Source organism: Amblyraja radiata, chromosome 8 (genome assembly GCF_010909765.2).
Source record: "Amblyraja radiata isolate CabotCenter1 chromosome 8, sAmbRad1.1.pri, whole genome shotgun sequence".
In the NCBI taxonomy this organism is placed as follows: domain Eukaryota; kingdom Metazoa; phylum Chordata; class Chondrichthyes; order Rajiformes; family Rajidae; genus Amblyraja; species Amblyraja radiata.
In genome coordinates, this window is record NC_045963.1 from 81052459 (window position 1) to 81075779 (window position 23321).

The following is a 23321-nucleotide window of genomic DNA, read 5'->3' on the forward strand; positions in this document are numbered from 1 at the left end:
GGTCGAGGCCTTTCTTCAGCCTGAAGAAGGGTCTCGACCCGGAACGTGACCCATTCCAGGAATGGCTTACTCTAGCATTGATGTCTATCTTCGGTGTAAACCAGCATCTGTAGTTCCATCCTACAGGATTAAACCAGAATGTTTCCTCTAGTTGAGTCCAGAGCGATGGGCGGCATGGTGGTGCAGCGGTAAAGTGGTGCCTAACTGCCCTTGCAGCACCGGAGTCCCTGGTTCAATCCCGACCACGGGTGCTGTCTGTTCGCAGTTTCTTCGTTCTCCCCGTGGCCGCGTGGGTTTTCTCCGAGATCTTTGGTTTTCTCCCACACTCCAAAGACAGATTTGGTATAAATGTCCCTAGTGTGTGTAGGGTGGTGATAAGGTGCGGGGATCGCTGGTCGGTGCGGCCTTGGTGGGCCGAAGGGCCTGTTTCCATGCTGTAACTAAACTAAACTAATTTTCACAATCTCAAAATAAGGGGTTTGTCCATTTTGAACTTAAATGAGTCATAGATGTGAAATGGTCATATTTTTAATTGTTGCATTCCAAAATATTCTATCTACTGTAATATACTTTCCTTTTTTAAAGATAGACAAAAATGCTGGAGAAACTCAGCGGGTGAGGCAGCATCTATGGAGCGAAGGAGTAGGTGACGTTTCGGGTCGAGACCCTTCTTCAGACCTCCACATCAGTCCGAAGAAAGGTCTCAACCCGAAACGTCACGTACTCGCTCCATTGATGCTGCCTCACCCGCTGAGTTTCTCCAGCATTTTTGTCTACAAGCAATTTAATTTTCTTTGCAACCTGTCGGAAACAACTTTTAATTAAAGGATTACATTGAATATACTGTTCTAAATCTGTGTTTGCCAAGTTCCCACAATGAGGGTGACTTTCACCTTTGGCGATAGAAACCTGGCAGCTTTGTCTCTGAGCCACTCTGCTGCCCTGATTTTCCTTCATCTGCCATTGTTTAAAACTACTTTCAGCGATGACTGTTCTTAATGCTGGAGGTTAACGTTAAGCTGCTGATATTCCGATATAAAAACAGACCAAAATGTAATTAGAGTCATTTTCATGCTTTCAAAAAATTGAATTGTCTGGTTACTCAAGTTAAGCAACATATGGGAAAGTAACCGTTCAATGTTACGAGTAATTTAAAGCAGAATCAATTCCATGTGGACATGAACATTCTTTAGAAGATGCAGGTTTTCTGTAACAGTTCAGGAAACAATGATGGCTCAGTGAGCCGACTTTCCTTGCTGTACTGTGCAGGCAGAAGTGAAAATTGGTTAGTCCTGTCAATAGACAATAGACGATAGGTGCAGGAGTAGGCCATTCGGCACTCCTGCATCAAGGACCCACACCATCCTGGCCACACACTCATCTCCCCGCTACCTTCAGGTAGAAGTTACAGGAGCCTGAAGACTGCAACGTCCAGGTTCAGAAACAATTTCTTCCCCACAGCCATCAGGCTATTAAACTCCTCATACAAAACTCTGAACATTAATAGCCCATTATCTGTTTATTTTCACTTTATCTGTTTTATTTATTCATGTGTGTATATATTTATATAATGGTATATGGACACACTGATCTGTTCTGTATTCATGCCTTCTATATTCTGTTGTGAAGATGCAAAGCAAGAATTTTATTGTCCTATCCGGGACACATGCCATAAACTCTCTTGAATCTTGTATCTTGAGCCAGCACAGCCATTCAATGTGATCATGGCTGATCGTCTAAAATCAGTACCCCCTTCCTGCCTAATAAGACTTTTTTTACCTTCCATGACAGTGAGGAGGTAGGTGCCTGGAGGAGAGTCACTGTTATGGATGTCTGCATTAAATTGTGTGTTTTGTTTGTTTTTTACTGTTATGACTGCATGGTAACGAAATTTGTTCAAACTTGTTTTTGAGTGACAAATAAAGAAATTCAATTCAATATCCATTGATTCCTTTAGCCCTAAGAGCTAAATCTAATGTGCCTGTCCCACTTACGCGACTTGCTGGCACCCGTCATAGGTCGTTGCAGGTCGCCAAAAATGTTCAACATGTTGAAAATCCAGCGGGAACCAGATAGACGCTATGACTCTTTGGGCGACTGAAGCGACTACTCACGACGATACAGGCGACATGTCGCAGGGTGACGCATGAATGGTCGTGAGTAGTCTCCCAAAAAGTCATACCTTGTTCTGGTCGCCTGTATGGTCGTGAGTCGTCTCCTCAGTCGCCCAAAGAGTCGTAGCGTCTTTCTGGTCGCCGCTGGATTTTCAACATGGTAAACATTTTTGGCGACTTGCAATGACCTATGACGGGTGCCGGCAAGTCGCCGAAAAAGTCACGTAAGTGGGACAGGCCCATTACTCTCTCTTGAAAACATCCAGTGAATTGGCCTCCGCTGCCTTCTGTGGCAGATTCACAACTCTCTGGGTGAAAATGTTTTTCCTCATCTCAGTCCTAAAAGGCATGTATCTCCCTTATTCTTAAACTGTGTGACCCTTGGTTCTGGACTCCCCGAACATTGGGATTTTTTTTCCTGCATTAGTTTATGCTTTAGATCACAATCTGTTGAATGACATTTAGGTCTGGGATTACTAGCTATTTTTACCTCCCCATTTGGGTTTTAACATTCGTTTTGTATATACTTTTACTTCTTTCATGGCTGGGATGAACTAGCGTCACACACATACGGGAGAAATAATCAGGGGACCCCATGGGTATAATTAAGCCTTCAGGGAGAGCATGGGAATACATTTTAAAACCAATGACTGAAAGAATTCCTCTTCAATTGAGGTTTGTTTGAATATTTCTTCATGGCAAAGTATTCAAATATAATTAACTATTTTGTGAACAGAAAGCATTTTCATTCTAATGATTGGTCGTAGTAACTTAAAATTCAGAACTGAGATTTCTCCTTGGATGTGGTACAATTTCTATTTGTTTTTCATTAATTAGGAATGAACAATGTATTCTACATCCACCAGATTAAGAAGCATATGTAAAGAACGATATTACCAATGGAGGCTTGTTTAATTTCATTGTTAAATTGAGGTTGAAGATAATTCACTTTGAAGCATTCATTGTTGTATCTTGTATCCGGGTTAGTTTAGTTTAGAAATACAGCACGGAAACAGGCCCTTTGGCCCACCGACTCCGCGCCGACCAGCGATCCCCGCACACTAACACTCCTACACGCATGACGGACAATTTACACCTACACCAAGCTAATTAACCTTTTAACTTGTAACTTTGAATTGTGGGAGGAAACCGAAGATCTCGGAGAAAACCCACGTTGTCACGGGGAGAACGTACAAACTCCGTACAGACAGCACCCATAGTCGGGATCGAACCCGGGTCTCCGGCGCTGTGAGGCAGCAACTCTACCGCTGCGCCACCGTGACGCCCTTAAAATTAGAGAGTAAATTAGTGTTGGAAAGATTGAATTTCCTAAAAGTTTTTATTTATATTTGTATTTACATCTTAGTTACCTTTTATCTTCCAGAAATACCGCCACATAAAACTCCGAAAAGGATATTAAGAAAGCAACAGTTCAATCCTAATCATGAATCTCCTGTCAATGACAATGAGTTGCAGCAAGATATTTATTGGGATCAACACTCTCCAACCACATTTAAATTGGGTAAAGTAGCATGTTTACAATTGTATGATTGAGGTTTGAGAAATCCTGCATTTTAACTGAGCTTTGGTTCATATGCATTTTCCCCGCTTTTATCTTTTTTCCTCATTGCCTAACCTCCCCCTTTCTATTGCCTCCAATTTCACCATCTGTATTTCTTCAGTCATTCAATATTAACATTAGACAACAGGTGCAGGAGTAGGCCATTCGGCCCTTCGAGCCAGCACCGCCATTCAATGTGATCACGGCTGATCATTCCCAATCAGTACCCCGTTCCTGCCTTCTCCCCATAGTCCCTGACTCCGCTATCTTTAGGAGCCCTATCTAGCGCTCTCTTGAAAGTATCCAGAGAACCGGCCTCCACTGCCCTCTGAGGCAGAGAATTCCACAGACTCACAACTCTGTGAGAAAAAGTGTTTCCTCGTCTCCGTTCTAAATGTGAGAAAAAGTGTTTCCTCGTCTCCTTATTCTTAAACTGTGGCCCCTGGTTCTGGACTCCCCCAACATCTGGAACATGTTTCCTGCCTCTTAACAAATCTGCCCAGCTTGTTCATCATACTTGTCTTGCTAAGTATCAAGAACTGTGCATTGTGTACGTTCAACGTTGTTACGCGGAACACTAGAGCACATGATCAGGCCCTTCGGCCCACAATGTCTGTGCTGAACACAATGCCAATCTATTTGGATCAAATCTGCTTCAACCACAGCCCCAGCAGCACATTCAAGGCACCCACCACTCTCTGCGGGGAAAAAAAAACTTGCTCCCCCCCCATCTCCCCCCTCCCCGGTTATGTACTATATTTACATATTCACATATTCTGTTGTGCTGCAGCAAGTGAGAATTTCACTGTCCCATTCGGGACATACGACAATAAAACATTCTTGACTATCCTTTGTGTGTCAGAGGTTATGAGGAGAAGGCAGGAGAATGGGCTTAGGAGGGAAAGATAGATCAACCGTGATTGAATGACGAAGTAGACTTGATGGTCCGAATGGCCTAATTTTACTCCTATCACATATGATCTTGTCATCTTTATACTTGGTCCCTTTCACCTTTAAGGGCCTGTCCCACATACGTGTCCTTGGCACGCAAATTGAGCCGCGAAGGTCGGGCGCGATTACATGCGTACGCACAGCCTTCTGGAGCACGTGGCGTCATTTGAAGATGGACACAAAATGCTGGAGTGACTCAGCGGGACCGGCAGCATCTCTGGTGAGAAGCAATGGGTGACGTTTCGTGTCGAGAATCAGTCTGAAAAGAAGGGTCTTGACCCAAAACTTCACCCATTGCTTCTCTCCAGAGATGCTGCCGGTCCCGCTGAGTTACTCCAGCATTTTGTGTCTATCTTCAATTTTCTTGGCCCCGCTCTAGGAATAGAAGTGGAGGCGGATCCGGACCGCAACGGCCGTGAGCCCCAGGCCGAGTTTGGCGATCGTTTGCCTGCTTCTGCTGCTGTTGAAGGTGAGACGTTGCTTCGAGCCAGGGTCTTGGGCCTGTCCCACTTTGGCCGTCAGTTCCGTGACAGGCCGTTGGCGCGCGAAGATTTCGTTCACAACAAAAATTTCGGAACCCCGCGCGATGTCGCGCACAACTACATACCCCTCCGCGCTTCTAAGTGGGATCGGCCACACGATGCCCGTGCGCCTCAATGCGACCATGAGGTCGCGTAATTTGCGTGCCAAGGACACGTAAGTCGGACAGGCCCTTAAATGTATGCTCTCTAGTATTTGAATTTGTCATCCTTGGGAAAATGTTCTTCAAGTCTACTCTGCCATTCAATCATGGCTGATCTATCTCCCTCCTAACCCCTTTCTCCTGCCTACTCCCCAATTTATGATTCTTTACAAACAAGAAATATCCACAATTAATTTGCTTGTAAAAAGTAACGAAGTCTCTTTCCTTCTCGAGTCAGTTTTAGCTGTATTGAAATGAAATATATCTTTATGAAATTCTACCAAAAGTTAATTTAGCCCCTCATACTTTTGTCACCCAGGCAATGGAAGGAAGACCTGTGCGACTTCTCAGCGTGCGGTGGAAATATCCGACGTTGTTAATCGTATTGGTCCTCAGGTAACCAAGTATTTCGTCAACCTCCTGTGTCTGATCTGAGAGCTTTTCGTTGTTCGCAGTGTTAAGGGCCTGTGCCACTTACGCAATTTTTTTCAGTGACTTGCCAGCGCCCGTCATGGGGCAGGTCGCCGAAAAATTTCAAAATGTTGAAAATCCAGCAGCGACCAGAAAAAGGCACGACTCTTTGGGCGAATACTCACCACCAAACAGGCGTCACCCCGCGACATTCGGCCCTTCGAGCCAAGATTGCCATTCATTGTGATCATGGCTGATCATCCACAATCAGTACCCCGTTCTTGCCTTCTCTCCATATCCCTTGATTCCGCTAGCCCCAAGAGCTCTATCTAACTCTCTTTTAAATTCATCCAGTGAATTGACCTCCACTGCCTTCTGTGGCAAAGAATTCCACAAATTCACAACTCTGGGTGAAAAAGTTTTTCCTCATCTTAGTTTTAATTGACCTCCACTTTATTCTTAGACTGCGGCCCCTGGTTCTGGACTCCCCTACATTGGGAACATTTTTCCTGCATCTAGCTTGTCCAGTCCTTTTATAATTTTATATTTTTCTACAAGATATCCTCTCATCCTTCTAAATTCCAGTGAATACAAGCCCAGTCTTTCCAATCTTTGCTCCTATGACAGTACCGCCATCCCGGGGATTAACCTACGCTGAACCTATGCTGCACTCCCTCAATAGCAAGGATGTCCTTCCTCAAATTAGGAGACCAAAACTGTACACAATACTCCAGATGTGGTCTCATCAGGGCGCTGTACAACTGCAGGAAGACCTCTTTACTACTGCATTCATATCCTCTCGTTATGAAGGTCAACATGCCATTAGCTTTCTTCACTGCCTGCTTATACCTGCATGTTTACTTTCAGTGACTGGTGTACAAGGACACCCAGGTCTCGTTGCCTTTCCCTTTTTCCTGCCTCCTTGTTCTTGCCGCCAAAGTGGATAACCTCACATTTATCTACATTATACTGCATCTGCATTGCATCTGCCCATTCACTCAACCTGCCAAGTCACCCTGCATCCTCCTAGCATCCTCTTCGCAGTTCTCACTGCCAACCAGCTTTGTGTCATCTGCAAATTTGCTCGTGTTACTTTTAATCCCATCATTTATATCATTAATATATATTGTAAATAGTTGCGCCCCCAGCACTGAGCCTTGCGGCACTCCACTCGCCACTACCTGCCATTCTGACAGGGACCCGTTAATCCCTACTCTTTGTTTCCTGTCTGCCAACCAATTCTCTATCCATGTCTAATTTTGCCCACTAATCCCCTGTGTGGGACCTTATCAAAGGCTTTCTGGAATTCCAGATACACTACATCCACTGGCTCTCCTTCATCCATTTTACTTGTCACATCATCAAAAAATTCCAGAAGATTAGTCAAGGAGGATTGCCCCTTCATAAATCCATGTTGACTTGGACCAATCCTTTTACTACTATCCAAATGCGCCGTTATTATTTCTTTAATAATTGACTCCAGCATCTTCCCCACCACCAAAGTCAGGCTAACTGGTCTGAATCCTGTTTTCTCTCTCGCTCCTTTCTTGAAAAGTGGAGTAACATTAGCTACCCTCCAATCCACAGGAACTGATCCTGAATCTATAGAACATTGGAAAATGATCACCATTGTGTCCACAATTTCTAGAGCCACCTCCTTGAGTTCCCTGTGATGCAGACCATCAGGGGATTTATCATCCTTCAGTCCTATCAGTCTACCCAATACTATTTCTCGCCAAATGCAAATTTATTTCATAGAAACCTAGAACATAGGTACAGGAGTAGGCCATTCGGCCCTTCGAGCCTGCACCGCCATTCAATATGATCATGGCTGATCATCCAACTCAGTATCCTGTACCTGCCTTCTCTCCATACCCCCTGATCCCTTTAGCCACAAGGGCCACATCTAACTCCCTCTTAAATATAGCCAATGAACTGGCCTCAACTACCTTCTGTGGCAGAGAGTTCCAGAGATTCACCACTCTCTGTGTGAAAAATGTTTTCCTCATCTCGGTCCTAAAGGATTTCTCCTCTATCCTCAAGCTGTGACCCCTTGTCCTGGACTTCCCCAACATCGGGAACAATCTTCCTGCATCTAGCCTGTCCAACCCCTTAAGAATTTTGTAAGTTTCTATAAGATCCCCCTCAATCTCCTAAATTCTAGCGAGTACAAGCTTTCAGTTCCTCTGTTTCCCTAGATCATCTGTCCTCTACTACATCTGGGAGATTGTGTCTTCCTTAGTGAAGTCAGAACCAAAGTACCTGTTCAACTATTCTGCCATTTCCTTATTACCCATAATAATATCACCTGTTTCTGCCTTCAAGGGACCCACATTTGTCTTTGCTACTCTTTTTCTCTTAACATACTTAAAGAAGCTTTTACTGTCCTTCTTTATATTCCTGGCCAGCTTACCCTTGTACTTCCTCATTTCACCTCGTATTGCCTTATTTATTACCTTCTGATGTCTATTGTAAGTTTCCCAATCCTCTTTGCTATGTTCTACACCTTTTCTTTTAGTTTTATACCGTCCCTAACTTCCCTTGTTCGCTACGGTTACCTCTTATTCCCCTTAGAATCTTTCTTCCTCTTTGGAATGAAATGATCCTGAATCTTCTGGATTATGCCTAGAAATTCCTACCATTGCTGTTCCACCGTCATTCCTACTAGGATCCTTTTCCAGTCGACCTTGGCCAGCTCCTCTCTCATGCCTTCATCGAGCCCTTTGTTCAACTGCAACACTGACACTTCTGAACCTTCTCCCTCTCAAATTGCAGATTAAAACTTATCATATTTCCTCCCACATCCTAACGACGTGCAGGTTTGTAGGTTAATTGGGCCTCTGTAAAATGCCTGTATTGTGTAAGAGGTGGATGAGGAAGTGGGATAACATAGAACTGGTGTGAATGGGTGATCAATGGTTAGCAAGGGCATGGAGGGCCGAACGGCCTGTTTTCTTGCTGTAAAAAAAAGTTGTGATGTGGGTAGTGTTCACAGGTGACTAATTTTTCACTTATGCACGATATTTCACCACATCTACTTTCTATAGCCCTATCAAAATTTTAAAGACAGTTGAAAACATTAAATGGTTCATGTCCAGTAGTTGTCTGTGGTCTTTATTGACATGAGAGGAATAGATCGGGTAGATGCACAGTCTCTTGCCCAGAGTAGGGGAATCGAGGACCAGGGGACATAGGTTTAAGGTGAAGGGGAAAAGATTTAATAGGAATCTGAGGGATAACACAAAGGGTGGTGGGTGTATGGAATAAGCTGCCAGAGGAGGTAGTTGAGGCTGGGACTATCCCAACTTTTAAGAAACAGTTAGACAGCTACATGAATAGGACAGGTTTGGAGGGATATGGGCCAAACACTGGCAGGTGGGACTAGTGTAGATGGGACATGTTGGCCGGTGTGGATAAGTTGGGCCGAAGAGCATGTTGCTACACTGTATCACTCTATGGCAGTCCACTCAGAAGATGAGCTATGAACTAGAGAGAATGCTGATGTTGGGTTATTAACAAACTCATTCATTGAAATGATATATCATCAGCAGAATTTGCACCGTTGAAAATTTAATCTCGTGTTTTTAATTAATTATTTCCCCGCTGAATGCAGTTTACCAATAATTAATAAATAAATTAATTTGCTGCTTGATTAAAAGTTATTGCAGTGGAGAAAATGAAATTCAGATTGCTTTTTCAAAAAAAATTGTTATTCTGTATTTAATATAAACAACTCTCCAGGTTACTTATCATATCTTAATACGCACTAAGTTACTCCATCACATTGTATTCTATACAGGTTTCCAGCTTCTGTAGTTCCTTGTGTGTCTATATTTTAATACCTTTCTTCTTAAGTATCAAAGATTGTGCATTATAAGTTCAACATTATGACGAAGAATTCTTCATCTGAAGAATTTGAAGAATCTGAACAAGGGTCTCGACCCGAAACGTCACCTATTCCTTCTCTCCAGAGGTGCTGCCTGTCCTGCTAAGTTACTCCAGCATTTTGTTTCTATCTTCGATTTAAACCAGCACCTGCAGTTCTTTCCTACTGGCTTGTATACTCTGGAGTTTAGAAGGATGAGAGGCTATCTTATTGAAACATATAAGATTATTAAGGGTTTGTTCATGCTAGAGGCAGGAAACATGTTCCCGAGTCGAGAACCAGGGGCCGCAGTTTAAGAATAAGGGGTTAGCCATTTAGAATGGAGACAAGGAAACACTTTTTCATACAGAGAGTTGTGAGTCTATGGAATTCTCTGCCTCAGAAGGTGGTAGAGGCCAGTTCTCTGGATACTTTCAAGAGAGAGCTAGAGAGGGCTCTTAAAGATAGCGGAGTCAGGGGATATGGGGAGAAGGCAGGAACGGGGTACTGATTGGGGATGATCAGCCATGATCACATTGAATGGCAGTGCTGGCTCAAAGGGCCGAATGGCCTACTCCTGCACCTATTATCTATTGTCTATAGTTTGTCATTTTAGAAACATAGAAATTTGGTGCAGGAGAAGGCCATTCGGCTCTTCGAGCCTGCACCGCCATTCGATATGATCATGGCTGATCATCCAACTCAGTATCCTGTACCTGCCTTCTCTCCATACCCCCTGATCCCTTTAGTCACAAGGGCCATATCGCCCTCTTAAATATAGCCAATGAACTGGCCTCAACTACCGTCTGTGGCAGAGAATTCCACAGATTCACCACTCTCTGTGTGAAAAATGTTTTCCTCATCTCGGTCCTAAAAGATTTCCCCCTTATCCTTAAACTGTGACCCCTTGTTCTGGACTTCCCCAACATCGGGAACAATCTTCCTGCATCTAGCCTGTCCAACCCCTTAAGAATTTTGTAAGTTTTTATAAGATCCCCCCTCAATCTTCTAAATTCTAGCGAGTACAAGCCGAGTCTATCCAGTCTTTCTTCATATGAAAGTCCTGCCATCCCAGGAATCAGTCTGGTGAACCTTCTCTGTACTCCCTCTATGGCAAGAATGTCTTTTCTCAGATTAGGAGACCAAAACTGTACACAATACTCCAGGTGTGGTCTCACCAAGACCCTGTACAACTGCAGGAGGACCTCCCTGCTCCTATACTCAAATCCTTTTGCTATGAATTTTGTGTCAGTTTGTTTATAAGTGAATATAATTGAAAAGACGAGGTCCTGTAGATTCTCAAAATCTGAATCAGAATACTATGTTTACATATTGTGTGGAACTTGTGTTATGCTATATATTGTGTTGCTGCAACTAAGAATTCCATTCTTCTGTCTGGGACACATGACAATAAAACACTTGACTCTTGAAATAAAATGTGACAATACTCAGTAGCTCAGGCAGCATCTGTGGAGAGAGAGAAACATAGATAATAGGTGCAGGAGTAGGCCATTCGGCCCTTTGAGCCAGCACTGCCATTCAATGTGATCATGGCTGATCATCCATAATCAGTACCCCGTTCCTGCCTTCTCCCCATATCCCTTGGAACCGAGAGAGGGACAGTCAATGTTTCAAGACCTTTCATCTGGAATGTAAAATGTTAACTAAATATAAGTCTATAAAACCTCTTGCATCTCCAACTTTAAGTTTTGTTCTGAATCGTTCACACTTGTTCCTGCACAAGCATATGCTGTCTAAAATGAGTAATCCTAGCATTTTCTGAAATAGTCTCTTTTTTAATGCAATTTCATCTTTCCTTCGAAAATAATGCTTCCTCCCAAGTGAAATTCATGATTGAGTGCTTTTTTTTTTTGCTTTTAGAGTCATAGAGTGTTACCGCATAGAAACGGGCTCTTTGGCCCAACTTGCCCACACCAGCCAACATGCCCCCATCAACGCTAGTCCCACCTGTCTGCATTTGGCCCACATTCCTCTAAACCTGTGTGTCAATAGGAACTGCAGATGCTTGTTTAAACCAGATGCTGGAGTGACTCCGCGGGACAGACAGCATCTCTGGAGAGAAGGAATGGGTGACGTTTCGGGTTGAGACCCTTCTTCAGACTGATGAAACCTGTCCAGCTGTCCCTCCAAACCTGTCCTATTCTTATGCCTCTCAAAATCTATTTCCTTTTTTTAAAGTTGAAAATATGCGCGTTGAAGATTGGTATTGTGTTTTGTTTTTTTGGATGAACAGCAATCACCTGAAGTGTCCTCTGAACATGTGGGCTAGGAGCGGACGCTATCCAATGTAGTCCAGCTCTTCATATCGAGAAAGGATCAAAGCAAATTATTCAAGGTACGCACAAATTTTCAGTCTTTGAAGAGATTGAATTAACATTTCCTTGTAGAATTTTAGAGCAGCACGGTGGCGCAGCAGGTAGAGTTGCTGCCTCACAGCGCCAGAGACTTGGGTTCGATCCTGACTACGGGTGCTGTCTGTACGGAGTTTGTCCGTTCTCCCCCTTGAACTGCGTGGGTTTTCTCCGGGTGCTTCGGTTTCCTCCCACACTCCAAAGACGTACAGGTTGTAGGTTTAATTGACTTGGTATAAGTGTATGAACAAAATTGTCCCTAGTGTTTAGTGTGCGGGGATCGCTGGTTGGTGTGGACTTGGGGAGCAAACGGCCTGTTTTTTGCGCTGTATCTAAACTAAAAAAAAATGTGACTTTTAAAGTAGACTGCTTTGTAAGCATTATTAAAGAAATATCCAAAATTCTTTTCATTTTGTGGGTTGATGTGAGCTGGCATTTATGCCATTGAGACTATTTTGAGGCTTTGCCTTAAATTGCTGAAATCATAGAATCATAGAGTGATACAGTGTGGAAACAGGCCCTTCGGCCCCAACTTGCACACACCGGCCAACAATGTCCCAGCTACACTAGTCCCACCTCCCCTGCGCTTGGTCCATATCCCTCCAAACCTGTTCCTATCCATGTACCTGTCTAACTGTTTCTTAAACGTTGGGATAGTCACTGCCTCAACTACCTCCTCTGGCAGCTTGTTCCATACACCCACCACCCTTTGTGTGAAAAAGTTACTCCTCAGATTCCTATTCAATCTTTTGCCCGTCACCTTGAACCTGTGCCCTCTGGTCCTCGATTCACCTACTCTGGGCAAGAGACTGTGCGTCTACACGATCTATTCCTCTCATGATTTTATATACCTCTATAAGATCACCCCTCATCTTCCTGCGCTGCAAGGAATAGAGTCCCAGCATACTCAACCTCTTCCCTATAGGTCACACCCTCTAGTCCTGGCACATCCTCATAAATCTTCTCTGAACCCTTTCAAGCTTGACAATTTCTTTCCTATAACATGGTGCCCAGAACGAACACAATACTCTAATGCGGTCTCACCAACGTCTTATACAACTGCAACATGACCTCCCAACTTCTGTTTCCTACTTCCACTGATGTCCTTCTGGGAAAGATACTCCCCTGTACTTCAGTTTAGAGATACAGCGCGGAAACAGGCCCTTCTGCTCACCGAGTCCACGCCGACCAGCGATCCCCGCACACTAACACTATCCTACACACACTGGGGATAATTTACATTTATACCAAGCCAATTAACCTACAGAACTGTACGTCTTTGGAGTGTGGGAGGAAACCGAAGATCTCAGAGAAAATCCACGCAGGTCACGGGGAGAACGTACAAACTCCGTACAGACAGCACCCGTAGTCACGATCGTACCCGGGTCTCTGGCGCTATGAGGCATCAACTCTACCGCTGCACCAGCATGCCGCCCTGTACTGTTGGGTAAGAGGTTTTGAGACTCGGATACAGTGATGATACTGAACAAGGGGTACATTTCCAAGTCAGGGTGGTATGTGACGGGGAAGGGGCCCTGCAATGGTGGTGTCGAGATTGGGAGGCACAGTCGGAGCAGTCGTGCGTGTTTGGTAAATGGTGCAGTCTGTATCCTCTGTGCACCTATGGTGGAGAGCGTGAATGGTCAGGTTGGCTAACTGGAGCACAGTCCAATCTTGATTATGGGTGCTGTCTGTACGGAGTCTGCACGTTCTCCCTTTGACCGTGTGGGTTTTCTCTGGATGCTCCAGTTTCCTCCCACACTCCAAAGGCGTACAGGTTTGTAGGTTAATTGTTGTCGGTAAAATTGTAAGTTGTCCCTGGTGTGTGTAGGATAGTGTCGGTGTGCGGGGATCTTGGTTCGCGCGTGTAGATTGGTTATTTCCTACTAGCCAATTGTAGTGCTTGTTAGTAGTCGCTCCGCCTAACATGCGTTTTATATTAGCAAGAATTTGCCTCCGCCATTCAGTTTGAGTAGCTGCTAGAAACCGTTATGTCCTGCAGACTGATTCTGTAAGTACATATAATAAAAGTGTTGTATCCTGATATGTAGACAACAATGCTGGAGAAACTCAGCGGGTGCGGCAGCATCTATGGAGCAAAGGAAATAGGTAACGTTCCGGGCCGAAACCGTTCTTCAGACCTGATATGTGTTTGACTCGACTCATTACAGCGCGGACACGGTGGGCCAATGACCCTGTTTCCGCGCTATGTGGCTAAAGAATTATACTGTTGTAGGTTTTATAGAAAAAAATATGATGATAAACAATAGACAATAGGTGCAGGAGTAGGCCATTCGGCCCTTAGAGCGAGCACCGCCATTCAATATGATCATGGCTGATCATCCCCAATCAGTACCCCGTTCCTGCCTTCTCCCCATATCCCCTGACTCCGCTATCTTTAAGAGCCCTATCTAGCTCTCTCTTGAAAGTATCCAGAGAACCTGCCTCCACCGCCCTCTGAGGCAGAGAATTCCACACTCACAACTCTCTGTGTGAAAAGTGTTTCCTCATCTCCGTTCTAAATGGCTTAGCCCTTATCTTAAACTGTGGTCCCTGGTTCTGGACTCCCACCAACATGTTTTATTAAGATCCTTTTTTCTGATATAAACTTAAAGAAAGTCAAATACATTCAAAAGAAAAGCATCCGTTATTTCCTATTGTTCACTGGGTTCAAGATATAAACAGAACCTGTAACCAGAAACATTGAAAATAAATAGGTGCAGGAGTAGGCCATTCGGCCCTTCGAGCCAGCACCGCCATTCAATATCATCATGGCTGATCATCTAAATCAGTACCCTGTTCCTGCTTTTTCCCCATATCCTTTGATTCCGTTAGCCCTAAGAGCTAAATCTAACGTAGACACAAAATGCTGGAGTAACTCAGCCGGTGAGGCAGCATCTATGAAGAGGAGGAATTTGTGACTTTTCGGGTCTAGACCCTTCTTCAGGCTGAGCTAAATCTAATTCTCCCTTGAAAACATCCAATGAATTGGCATCCACTGCCTTCTGTGACCGAGAATTTCACAGATTCACAACTCTCTGGGTGAAAAAGTTTTTTCTCATCTCAGTCCGAAATGGTCTACCCCTTATTCTTAAACTGTGAGACCCCTGGTTCTGAACTCCCCCCAACATGGGGAACATTTTTCCTGCCTTTAACATGGATCAACGCATACACTGTTAAAATAAATTCCAAGGTTCATTCGCACTTGATAGCTCTTGATTAAGAATCTGTGCCAAAATCTGTTGAAAATACTTGGGCTTGGCTTTCCATCATCGCAATGTATGTAGCATTCAGAATTGATAACATTATTAATGAACGTCAACCCTTGCAGTGTCCTTGAGTAATATCCTGAAATAGCCCATTCACAAAGCTAATTCAAAAATTCTTCACGTCATATAAATCACCGTGTGAACTTTAGGATTTAATTTCTCACTGAGGCAGTCTGACCTTTATTTACTTAAGTTTCCTGGGGGACTGTGGCAGAGAATGACATCATTGGGTGACTAATCAAGTTAAACGAAAGCCAAGAGATATTTTGAATTAGAAACAAAAGTCTCCACTTGTTTACAACGTTAACTACTTTATGCCTTGGTGCATTTGTGTCTAGATATCATCAACATTTAATTCTGCTCCAGTCGCTTTATAAACTGAAATTCATAGCCATTCTAAGCTCAATCCTTGTGCTTTGTGATATGGGGTAAAATAATCAGCATTTGGAAAAAATCAATTTCTTATGACTTTTATTGAAAGAAAACTTTAAAAAAAAATTCTGAACCTTCAGATCTACTGATTTTAGTCTTGTAGATCTGTGTAAATTTGTTAATCCCTGTTACGGATACTCTCCCCAAAAAAGGTCAGGCAGTCAGAACTTCTATCTACTTCATTAGTGACCCTCGGACTATCTTTGTTCAAGAAGGAACTGCAGATGCTGGAAAATCGAAGGTAGACAAAATTGCTGGAGAAACTCAGCGGGTGTGGCAGCATCTATGGAGCGAAGGAAATAGGTAACGTTTCGGCCCGAAACCTTGCCTATTTCCTTCGCTCCATAGATGCTGCCGCACCCGCTGAGTTTCTCCAGCAATTTTGTCTACCTCAGACTATCTTTGATTGGACTTTACCTTGCATTAAGCATTATTCCCTTATCATGTATCCGTACACTGTGAATTGCTCGATTGTAATCACATATAGTTTCTCCGCTAACTGGATAGCACACAACAAAAGCTTTTCACTGTACCTCGGTACACCACACTAAATTAACCAAATGACAATAAACTAAACTAAGCTTTTACCCAGAGCGCAAATGTCAAAGACTAGAGGGCATAGCTTTAAGAATAAAGGGACAAAGTTTAAAGGAGATATGTGGTGGTGGGTGCCTGGAACATAATGAGAGGAATAGATCGGATGGGTGTAGAGGCTCTTGCCCAGAGTAGGGGAACCCGAAGACCAGAGGACATAGGTTCAATGTGAAGGGGAAAAGATGTAATAGGAATCTGAGGGGTAACTTTTTTACACAAAGGGAGGTGGGTGTATGGAACGAGCTGCCAGAAGAGGTAGTTGAGGCAGGGACAATCCCGACGTTTAAGAAACAGACAGGTACATGGATTGGACAGGTTTGGAGGGATATAGGCCAAGTGCAGACAGGTGGGACTAGTGTAGCTGGGACATGTTGGCCAGTGTGGGCAAGTTGGGCCGAAGGGCCTGTTTCCACGCTGTATCACTCTATAACAGGAGTAATGGTGGTGGAGGCAGATGTAATAGAGGCTTTCAGTTAGGTACATGGATATGCAGGGCAGGAGAGACATGGATCATGTGCAGGCAGATGGGATTAGTTTAGCTTGGCATCATGTTCAGCACAGATCTTGTGGGCCAAAGGGCCTTTGCCTGTGCTGTACTTTTCCATGTTCAATGTTTAAAGTGAGCGGTTTGCATGTAGCTAACTCTTCTGCATTAAGTGTGCATGCTGATGTTTCTTATACGTATATTTTATGCAGGAAGGAACTGCAAGTTCTGGTTTACACTGAGGATAGAGACAAAATGCTGAAGTAACTCAGGCCTGAAGAAGGGTCTCGACCTGAAACGTCATCTATTCCTTATCTCCAGAGATGCCGCCTGTCCCTCTGAGTTACTCCAGCGTTTTGTGTCTCTATTTTATGTAGGTTTCATTCTGTCATTCATTGCATTATTAATGTCTTTGTGCAAGTCTTGTGCCCTTAATATCATTTGTGTGGATTAGTTTGCCTTGCATGAAGTATTACCCCAGGAAAGTAAACAGTTTCAATCTGACAGTTTGCCTTCTACAAAATATCTTGCATTAAACTGAGGAAGGAAAAGGGGCCTTCTTGCATTCTTGAACATTCCATAATCTCGTGAAAGATTCCTGCTCAATTTATTATAATCTAATTTTTGGGGGATAATTTGATCTGGTACTTAATTGATATTAATTCTGCTATTCTGTCAAGGTTTACCAAAACCACACTACTCAATATATGAACACCTGTTGTCAATCTAGCCGTCATATATACTATGCTTTCTGTCATTAAAGCAGTGTAGCATATTGGTTACTGCTAATTACCGGGGAGCTTTTGCAAATGCAAACATAGGATCAAAGAGGACAGAGGTCCAAAGTGAAGGGGAAAAGATTTAATCGCAATCCGAGGGGTAACGTTTTCATACAAAGGGTGGTGGGTGTATGGATCAAGCTGCCAGAGGAGGTAGTTGAGGCTGGGACTATCCCATTGTCTAAGAAACAATTAGACAGGTACAAGGGTAGGACAGGTTTGGAGGGAAATGAACCAAGCGCAGGCAGGTGGGACTAGTGTAGCTGGGACATTGTTGGCCGGTGTGGGCAAGTAGGGCCGAAGGGCCTGTTTCCACACTGTATCGCTCTATGACTATGTCTCTATCACACTAAGAATAAAAATTAATACCCACAGATTTTATGCTTGAAGGGAAAAGGAAATCCAACCAGGGCGGCACGGTGGCGCAGCGGTAAAGTTGCTGCCTTACAGCGCCAGAGATCAGTTTGGTCTCGACTACAGCGGTTCGATCCCGACTACGGCTGCTGTCTGTACGGAGCTTGTACGTTCTCCCCGTAACCTGCGTGGGTTTTCTCTGAGATCTTCGGCTTCCTCCCACACTCCAAAGACGTACAGTTTTGTAGGTTAATTGGCTTATATAAAAGTAAATTGTCCCAAGTGTATGTAGGATAGTGTTAGTGTGCTGGGATCGCTGGTCGACGCAGACTTATAGACAATAGATGCAGGAGTAGGCCATTCAGCCCTTCAAGCCAGCATCGCCATTCATGGCTGATCATCCCCGTTCCTGCCTTCTCCCCATATCCCTGACTCTTCTATTTTTCAGAACCCTATCTAGCTCTCTCTTGAAAGTATCCAGAGAACCGGCCTCCACCGCCCTCTGAGGCAGAAAATTCCAGACTCACAACTCTTCTGTGAGAAAAAGTGTTTCCTCGTCTCCGTTCTAAATAGCTTACCCCTTATTCTTAAACTGTGGCCCCTGGTTCCCAACATCGGGAACATATTTCCTGCCTCTAGCGTGTCCAAACCCTTAACAATCATATGTTTCAATGAGATCCCCCTCTCATCCTAAACGCCAGAGTGTACAAGCCCAGCCGCTCCATTCTCTCAGCCTATGACAGTCCCGCCATCCCGGGAATTAACCTTGTAAACCTACGCTGCACTCCCTCAATAGCAAGAATGTCCTTCCTCAAATTAGGGGACCAAAACTGCACACAATACTCCAGGTGTGGTCTCACTAGGGCTCTGTACAACTGTAGAAGGACCTCTTTGCTCCGATACTCCTTTTGTTAAAAAGGCCAACATGCCATTCTCTTTCTTCACTGCCTGCTGTACCTGCATGCTTACTTTCATAGACTGATAAACAAGGACCCCCAGATCCCGTTGTACTTCCCCTTTTCCCAACTTGACGCCATTTAGATAGTAATCTGCCTACCTGTTTTTGCTACCAAAGTGGATAACCTCACATTTATCCTCATTAAACTTAATCTGCCATGCATCTGCCCACTCCCCCAACCTGTCCAGGTCACCCTGCATTCTCATAGCATCCTCCTCACAGTTCACACTGCCACCAAGTTTTGTATCATCTGCAAATTTGCTAATGTTACTTTGAATCCCTTCATCCAAATCATTGATGTATATTGTAAATAGCTGTGTTCCCAGCACCGAACCTTGTGGTACCCCACTAGTCACTGCCTGCCATTCTGAAAGGGACCCGTTAATCCCTACTCTTTGTTTTCTGTCTGCCAACCACTTCTCTATCCATGTCAGCACTCTACCCCCAATACCACGTGCCCTAATTTTGCCCACTAATCTCCTAAGTGGGACCTTATCAAATGCTTTCTGAAAGTCCAGGTACATTACATCCACTGGCTCTCCCTGATCCATTTGCCTAGTTACATCCTCAAAAAATTCCAGAAGATTAGTCAAGCATGATTTCCCCTTCGTAAATCCATGCTGACTCGGACCGATCCTGTTACTGCTATCCAAATGTGCGGCTATTTCATCTTTTATAATTGACTCCAGCATCTTCCCCACCACCGATGTCACGCTAACTGGTCTATAATTCCTGTTTTCTCTCTCCTGCCTTTCTTAAAAAGTGGGATAACATTAGCTACCCTCCAATCCACAGGAACTGATCCTGAGTCTATAGAACATTGGAAAATTATCACAAATGCATCCACGATTTCTAGAGCCACTTCCTTAAGTACCCTGTGATGCAGACCATCAGGCCCTGGGGATTTATCAGCCTTCAGTCCCATCAGTCTATCCAACACCTTGGTGGGCCGAAGGGCCTGTTTCTGTACACTGTATCTCTAAACTAAACTCTGAACTCAGTCCGAAGAAGGGGCTCGACCTGAAGCGTCATTCATTCCTTCTCTCCATAGATGCTGCCTGTCCCGCTGAGTTACTCCAGCATTTTGTGACTATCTTCAGTTTAAACCAGCATCTGCAGTTCCTGATTAAACTAAACTAAAGTATGTTTTCAAATTTTTTTTTAACTCATTTCAGATTTCAAAGGAGCACAGATGAAGAACTGATGAAGTTGGCAAAGGAATTTGATCGAACTATGGTTGAACAGGTTGTCAGCTATGGTGACGAAGTCAACGAGATTTTGGATAATGAAGATTCGGAGCAAACACTACGCATTAAGCAGGCAAGCCGTGATTTTCCAACGCTGGGAAACGTACCCGAGACCCCAATCGCTGAGCCAGTTGAAGACGACGGAAGTGGTGCCCTTCCTAGATCACAGCAGAGTAGCAGCCAAAGGTCGTTGGATCTGGAGGCTGAAGCTGCTGTCAATGCCATGTTTGATGGGCCCACTCAGCATGCCAGTCGCCCCTTGAGTCAGGGCCTCTCAGGAGATGAAAGCTTAAGCCCAAAATTTGATCACTGTCACGTGGCCAAAGCTGCCTGGACGTCTGTGAAAGGAAACGCTGGTCGCGGTGTAAACACTACTGCCTCACGGATAGGAGAACCAACCTTCTCCTTTCCAACTGCCTCGAAAGACACCGACATTCCCCAAGTATCTTCGCCCATCGTACTGGATCCACCAGACAAAGGGCGTTTCTTTGGTAACGCAACCGTCTCCAAGTGCGACACCAAGCTGGTTTGTGGAGATTCCACTGTAGATTTTGTATTGGATCGAGGGGAGGAGACCAACGTCCCCTCGAAAGGCAGAGCAGCCGCAGCGCGCACGTCAGAATCGGACCCAGCCGACGACGGCTTCGACGACTGGATGGAAGATGACTCTTTTATACAGCAGATCACACAATTCCCAGAGCTGGGCGACTCTGCGGCCAAAAGCCAGTCCTTGCATGGTGCTGGCCACAAAGTTACTCAGGACACTGATCATGCTAACAATCCACAGGGCAGTCCTAGAACGGGACCACCTGTATCACTTGTGCAGTCTTCCACCAGCTCACCCAGTGACATAGAGTTAGCAGCAAAGATCTGTCACCCCTTGATTGGGCAGGGGTCTGAAAGAGCAAAGCCAAGGATTACATTTACATTGCAAAGCAATACATGCAGGAAGGTGACTGAGGAGCAATCTGTTGCAAAGTGTCAGCTGGGTAAAGACTGTCAGAGTCTGGTTAATACACTACTTAAAAGAGACTGTGGTCATTCTGATGCTTCAACACCTCAACGGGGTTCCCTTCATGCGCCAGTCAGGGCATTGTCTTCCTTAGCTAGTGCAACGCCTTTTAAACGGGCGACTTGGTGCGATGGCAGTGTAGAGAGGAGTTCTCTCGCTTCACAGAGGCCGACTCGCTGGGACGGTGCAGAATGGAGCTTGGCCGGTGGGCTGAGGGCGGCTGACAAAAGCCCACCGCGGGCCGCTGCAGACGTGGAGATGCAGAGTACCCTCTCCCCGTTTCCCCCCGACGATTGGAACGACGCTGAGTTCTACAGTGAAATCCAGGACATGTTCCCCGAGTCGGAAAGCCCATGGGAGACCAGCGATGACGATTTAAACCGCATGTGTGACGATGTGGAAAAGCTGATCGAAGACCAAAATTCTGATCCCACCTTGAACAGGGAACAGGGACAGTTTGTAGCAAAACATAATGCCTTGCCCGTGTTGGGTCCTCAGCCTGGGTCAACAGATTTGATCTGCACGGTATGTACCACAGCCACACCACCTACACAGAGCCACCATTTGAATTCTGCAGGCAATATCCAAGGTCAAGTTTTGACAAATACGTCCAAAGTGTGCGGTGTGAATTTTAACGGATTACCTTCTGTGACTGGTTGGAAAAATTCCACCCCTGCTTCTAAAGTGCCGCGGACTCTGGCTGCGGCAAACTTTGGCGGAGGGCAGAGCGTGCAGACGCCTGGCGGGAACGCTGGCCAGCCGGCTCCCAGAGCGTCCGGCTCCGCTGGCATTTCCAGGACACCCAGGTTCACCTTCAGCAAGATCACAACTTCTTCTCTGGCTGGTATTCCAGGCAACAGCAGCAGCCGCTCAGCGCAGTGCGACAAGGTGTTTGGCAACAGAGACCTGCACGAAAGATGTGCTCAGTCGGCCCCCAGCACTAAAACCACCTGGAGCCCAACACCATCACTAAAGAGGCATTTTTCAGACTCGACTTTAGTGCTCAAAGGTGGTGAGTGTTTAGTTTTCAACATGTAACAGTCATTTAGTCATATGTAATTGTTACTCTTTAATGGAATATTTGTTCCAACTGAAGAGTCTGAGGAAGGGTCTCGGCCCGAAACGTCACCTATTCCTTTTCTCCCGAGATGCTGCCTGACACTGAGTTACTCCAACATTTTGTGTCTTAGAATCTACAGTTCCTTCCCACATGCTGTGATCTCAAATGTTGTTTCAACAGGGATAATTTCCTGAGTTAGCAACACAAACAGTAAGTCGGAGATACAAAGAAATGTAGATGCTGGTTTAATACAACAAAATAATGCACAGAGTGCTGGAGTAACTCAGCGGGTCAGGCAGCATCTGTGGAGAACATGGATAGGTGACGTTTCACAGAGTGCTGGAGTAACTCAGCGGGCCAGGCAGCATCTGTGGGGAACATGGATAGGTGATGTTTTGGGTCAGGACAGATGTCACAGGTGTAGGATAACAGTTCATGTAGTCATCCATTTGGTATAAATGCTATTAAACAGCTAAAATATCTATAACATGATGAGCGTTTGTCGGCACTGGGCCTGTACTCGCTGCAGTTTAGAAGAATGAGGGGGGACCTCATTGAAACGTACAGAATAGTGAAAGGCTTGGCTGGAGTGGATGTGGAGAGGATGTTTCCACTAGTGGGAGAGTCTAGGACCAGAGGTCACAGCCTCAGAAGTAAAGGACTTTCCTTTAGGAAGGAGATGAGGAGGAACTTCTTTAAACATAGGGTGGTGAATCTATGGAATTCTTTGCCTCAGAAGGCTGTCACTTTTCTTTTCACTGCACATCTCGTATGTGTATGTGACGAATAAACTTGACTTGACTTGACTGGAGGCCAAATCAGTGGATATTTTTAAGGCAGAGATAGATAGATTCTTGATTAGTACAGGTGTCAGAGGTTATGGGGAGAAGGCAGGAGAATGGGGTTCCGAGGGAAGGATAGATCAGCCATGATTGAATGGCGGAGTAGACTGGATGGGCCGAATCGTCTAATTCTACCCCTATCACTTATGATGACTAATGAGATTGTAGCGGTGGTGGGGAGGGAGGGAGGAAAAACACAGTTAAGGGGCCTGTCCCACTTGGGCGACCTAATCCGAGTTTGCCCTCGACTCGTACTCGCAGCATGGTCGACACAAGGTCGTAGGAATTTCTTTGTAACTCTCCTTCATGCTCGTGAGTGGTCCACGCGTAATCG

At 44.8% G+C, this 23321-nt stretch overlaps 1 protein-coding gene across 1 annotated transcript in view; it reads left to right on the forward strand.

Annotated features, from left to right (window-relative positions):
• The window catches only part of etaa1 (ETAA1 activator of ATR kinase), a 39870-nt gene that overhangs the window by 7471 nt on the left and 9078 nt on the right, over positions 1-23321 (forward strand). Inside the window, exons 2-6 of the mRNA XM_033026431.1 lie at positions 3499-3636; positions 5628-5704; positions 9575-9607; positions 12155-12168; positions 20002-22097. Coding sequence (XP_032882322.1) covers positions 3499-3636; positions 5628-5704; positions 9575-9607; positions 12155-12168; positions 20002-22097 — 2358 coding nt within the window. The remainder of the gene's footprint in view (positions 1-3498; positions 3637-5627; positions 5705-9574; positions 9608-12154; positions 12169-20001; positions 22098-23321) is intronic.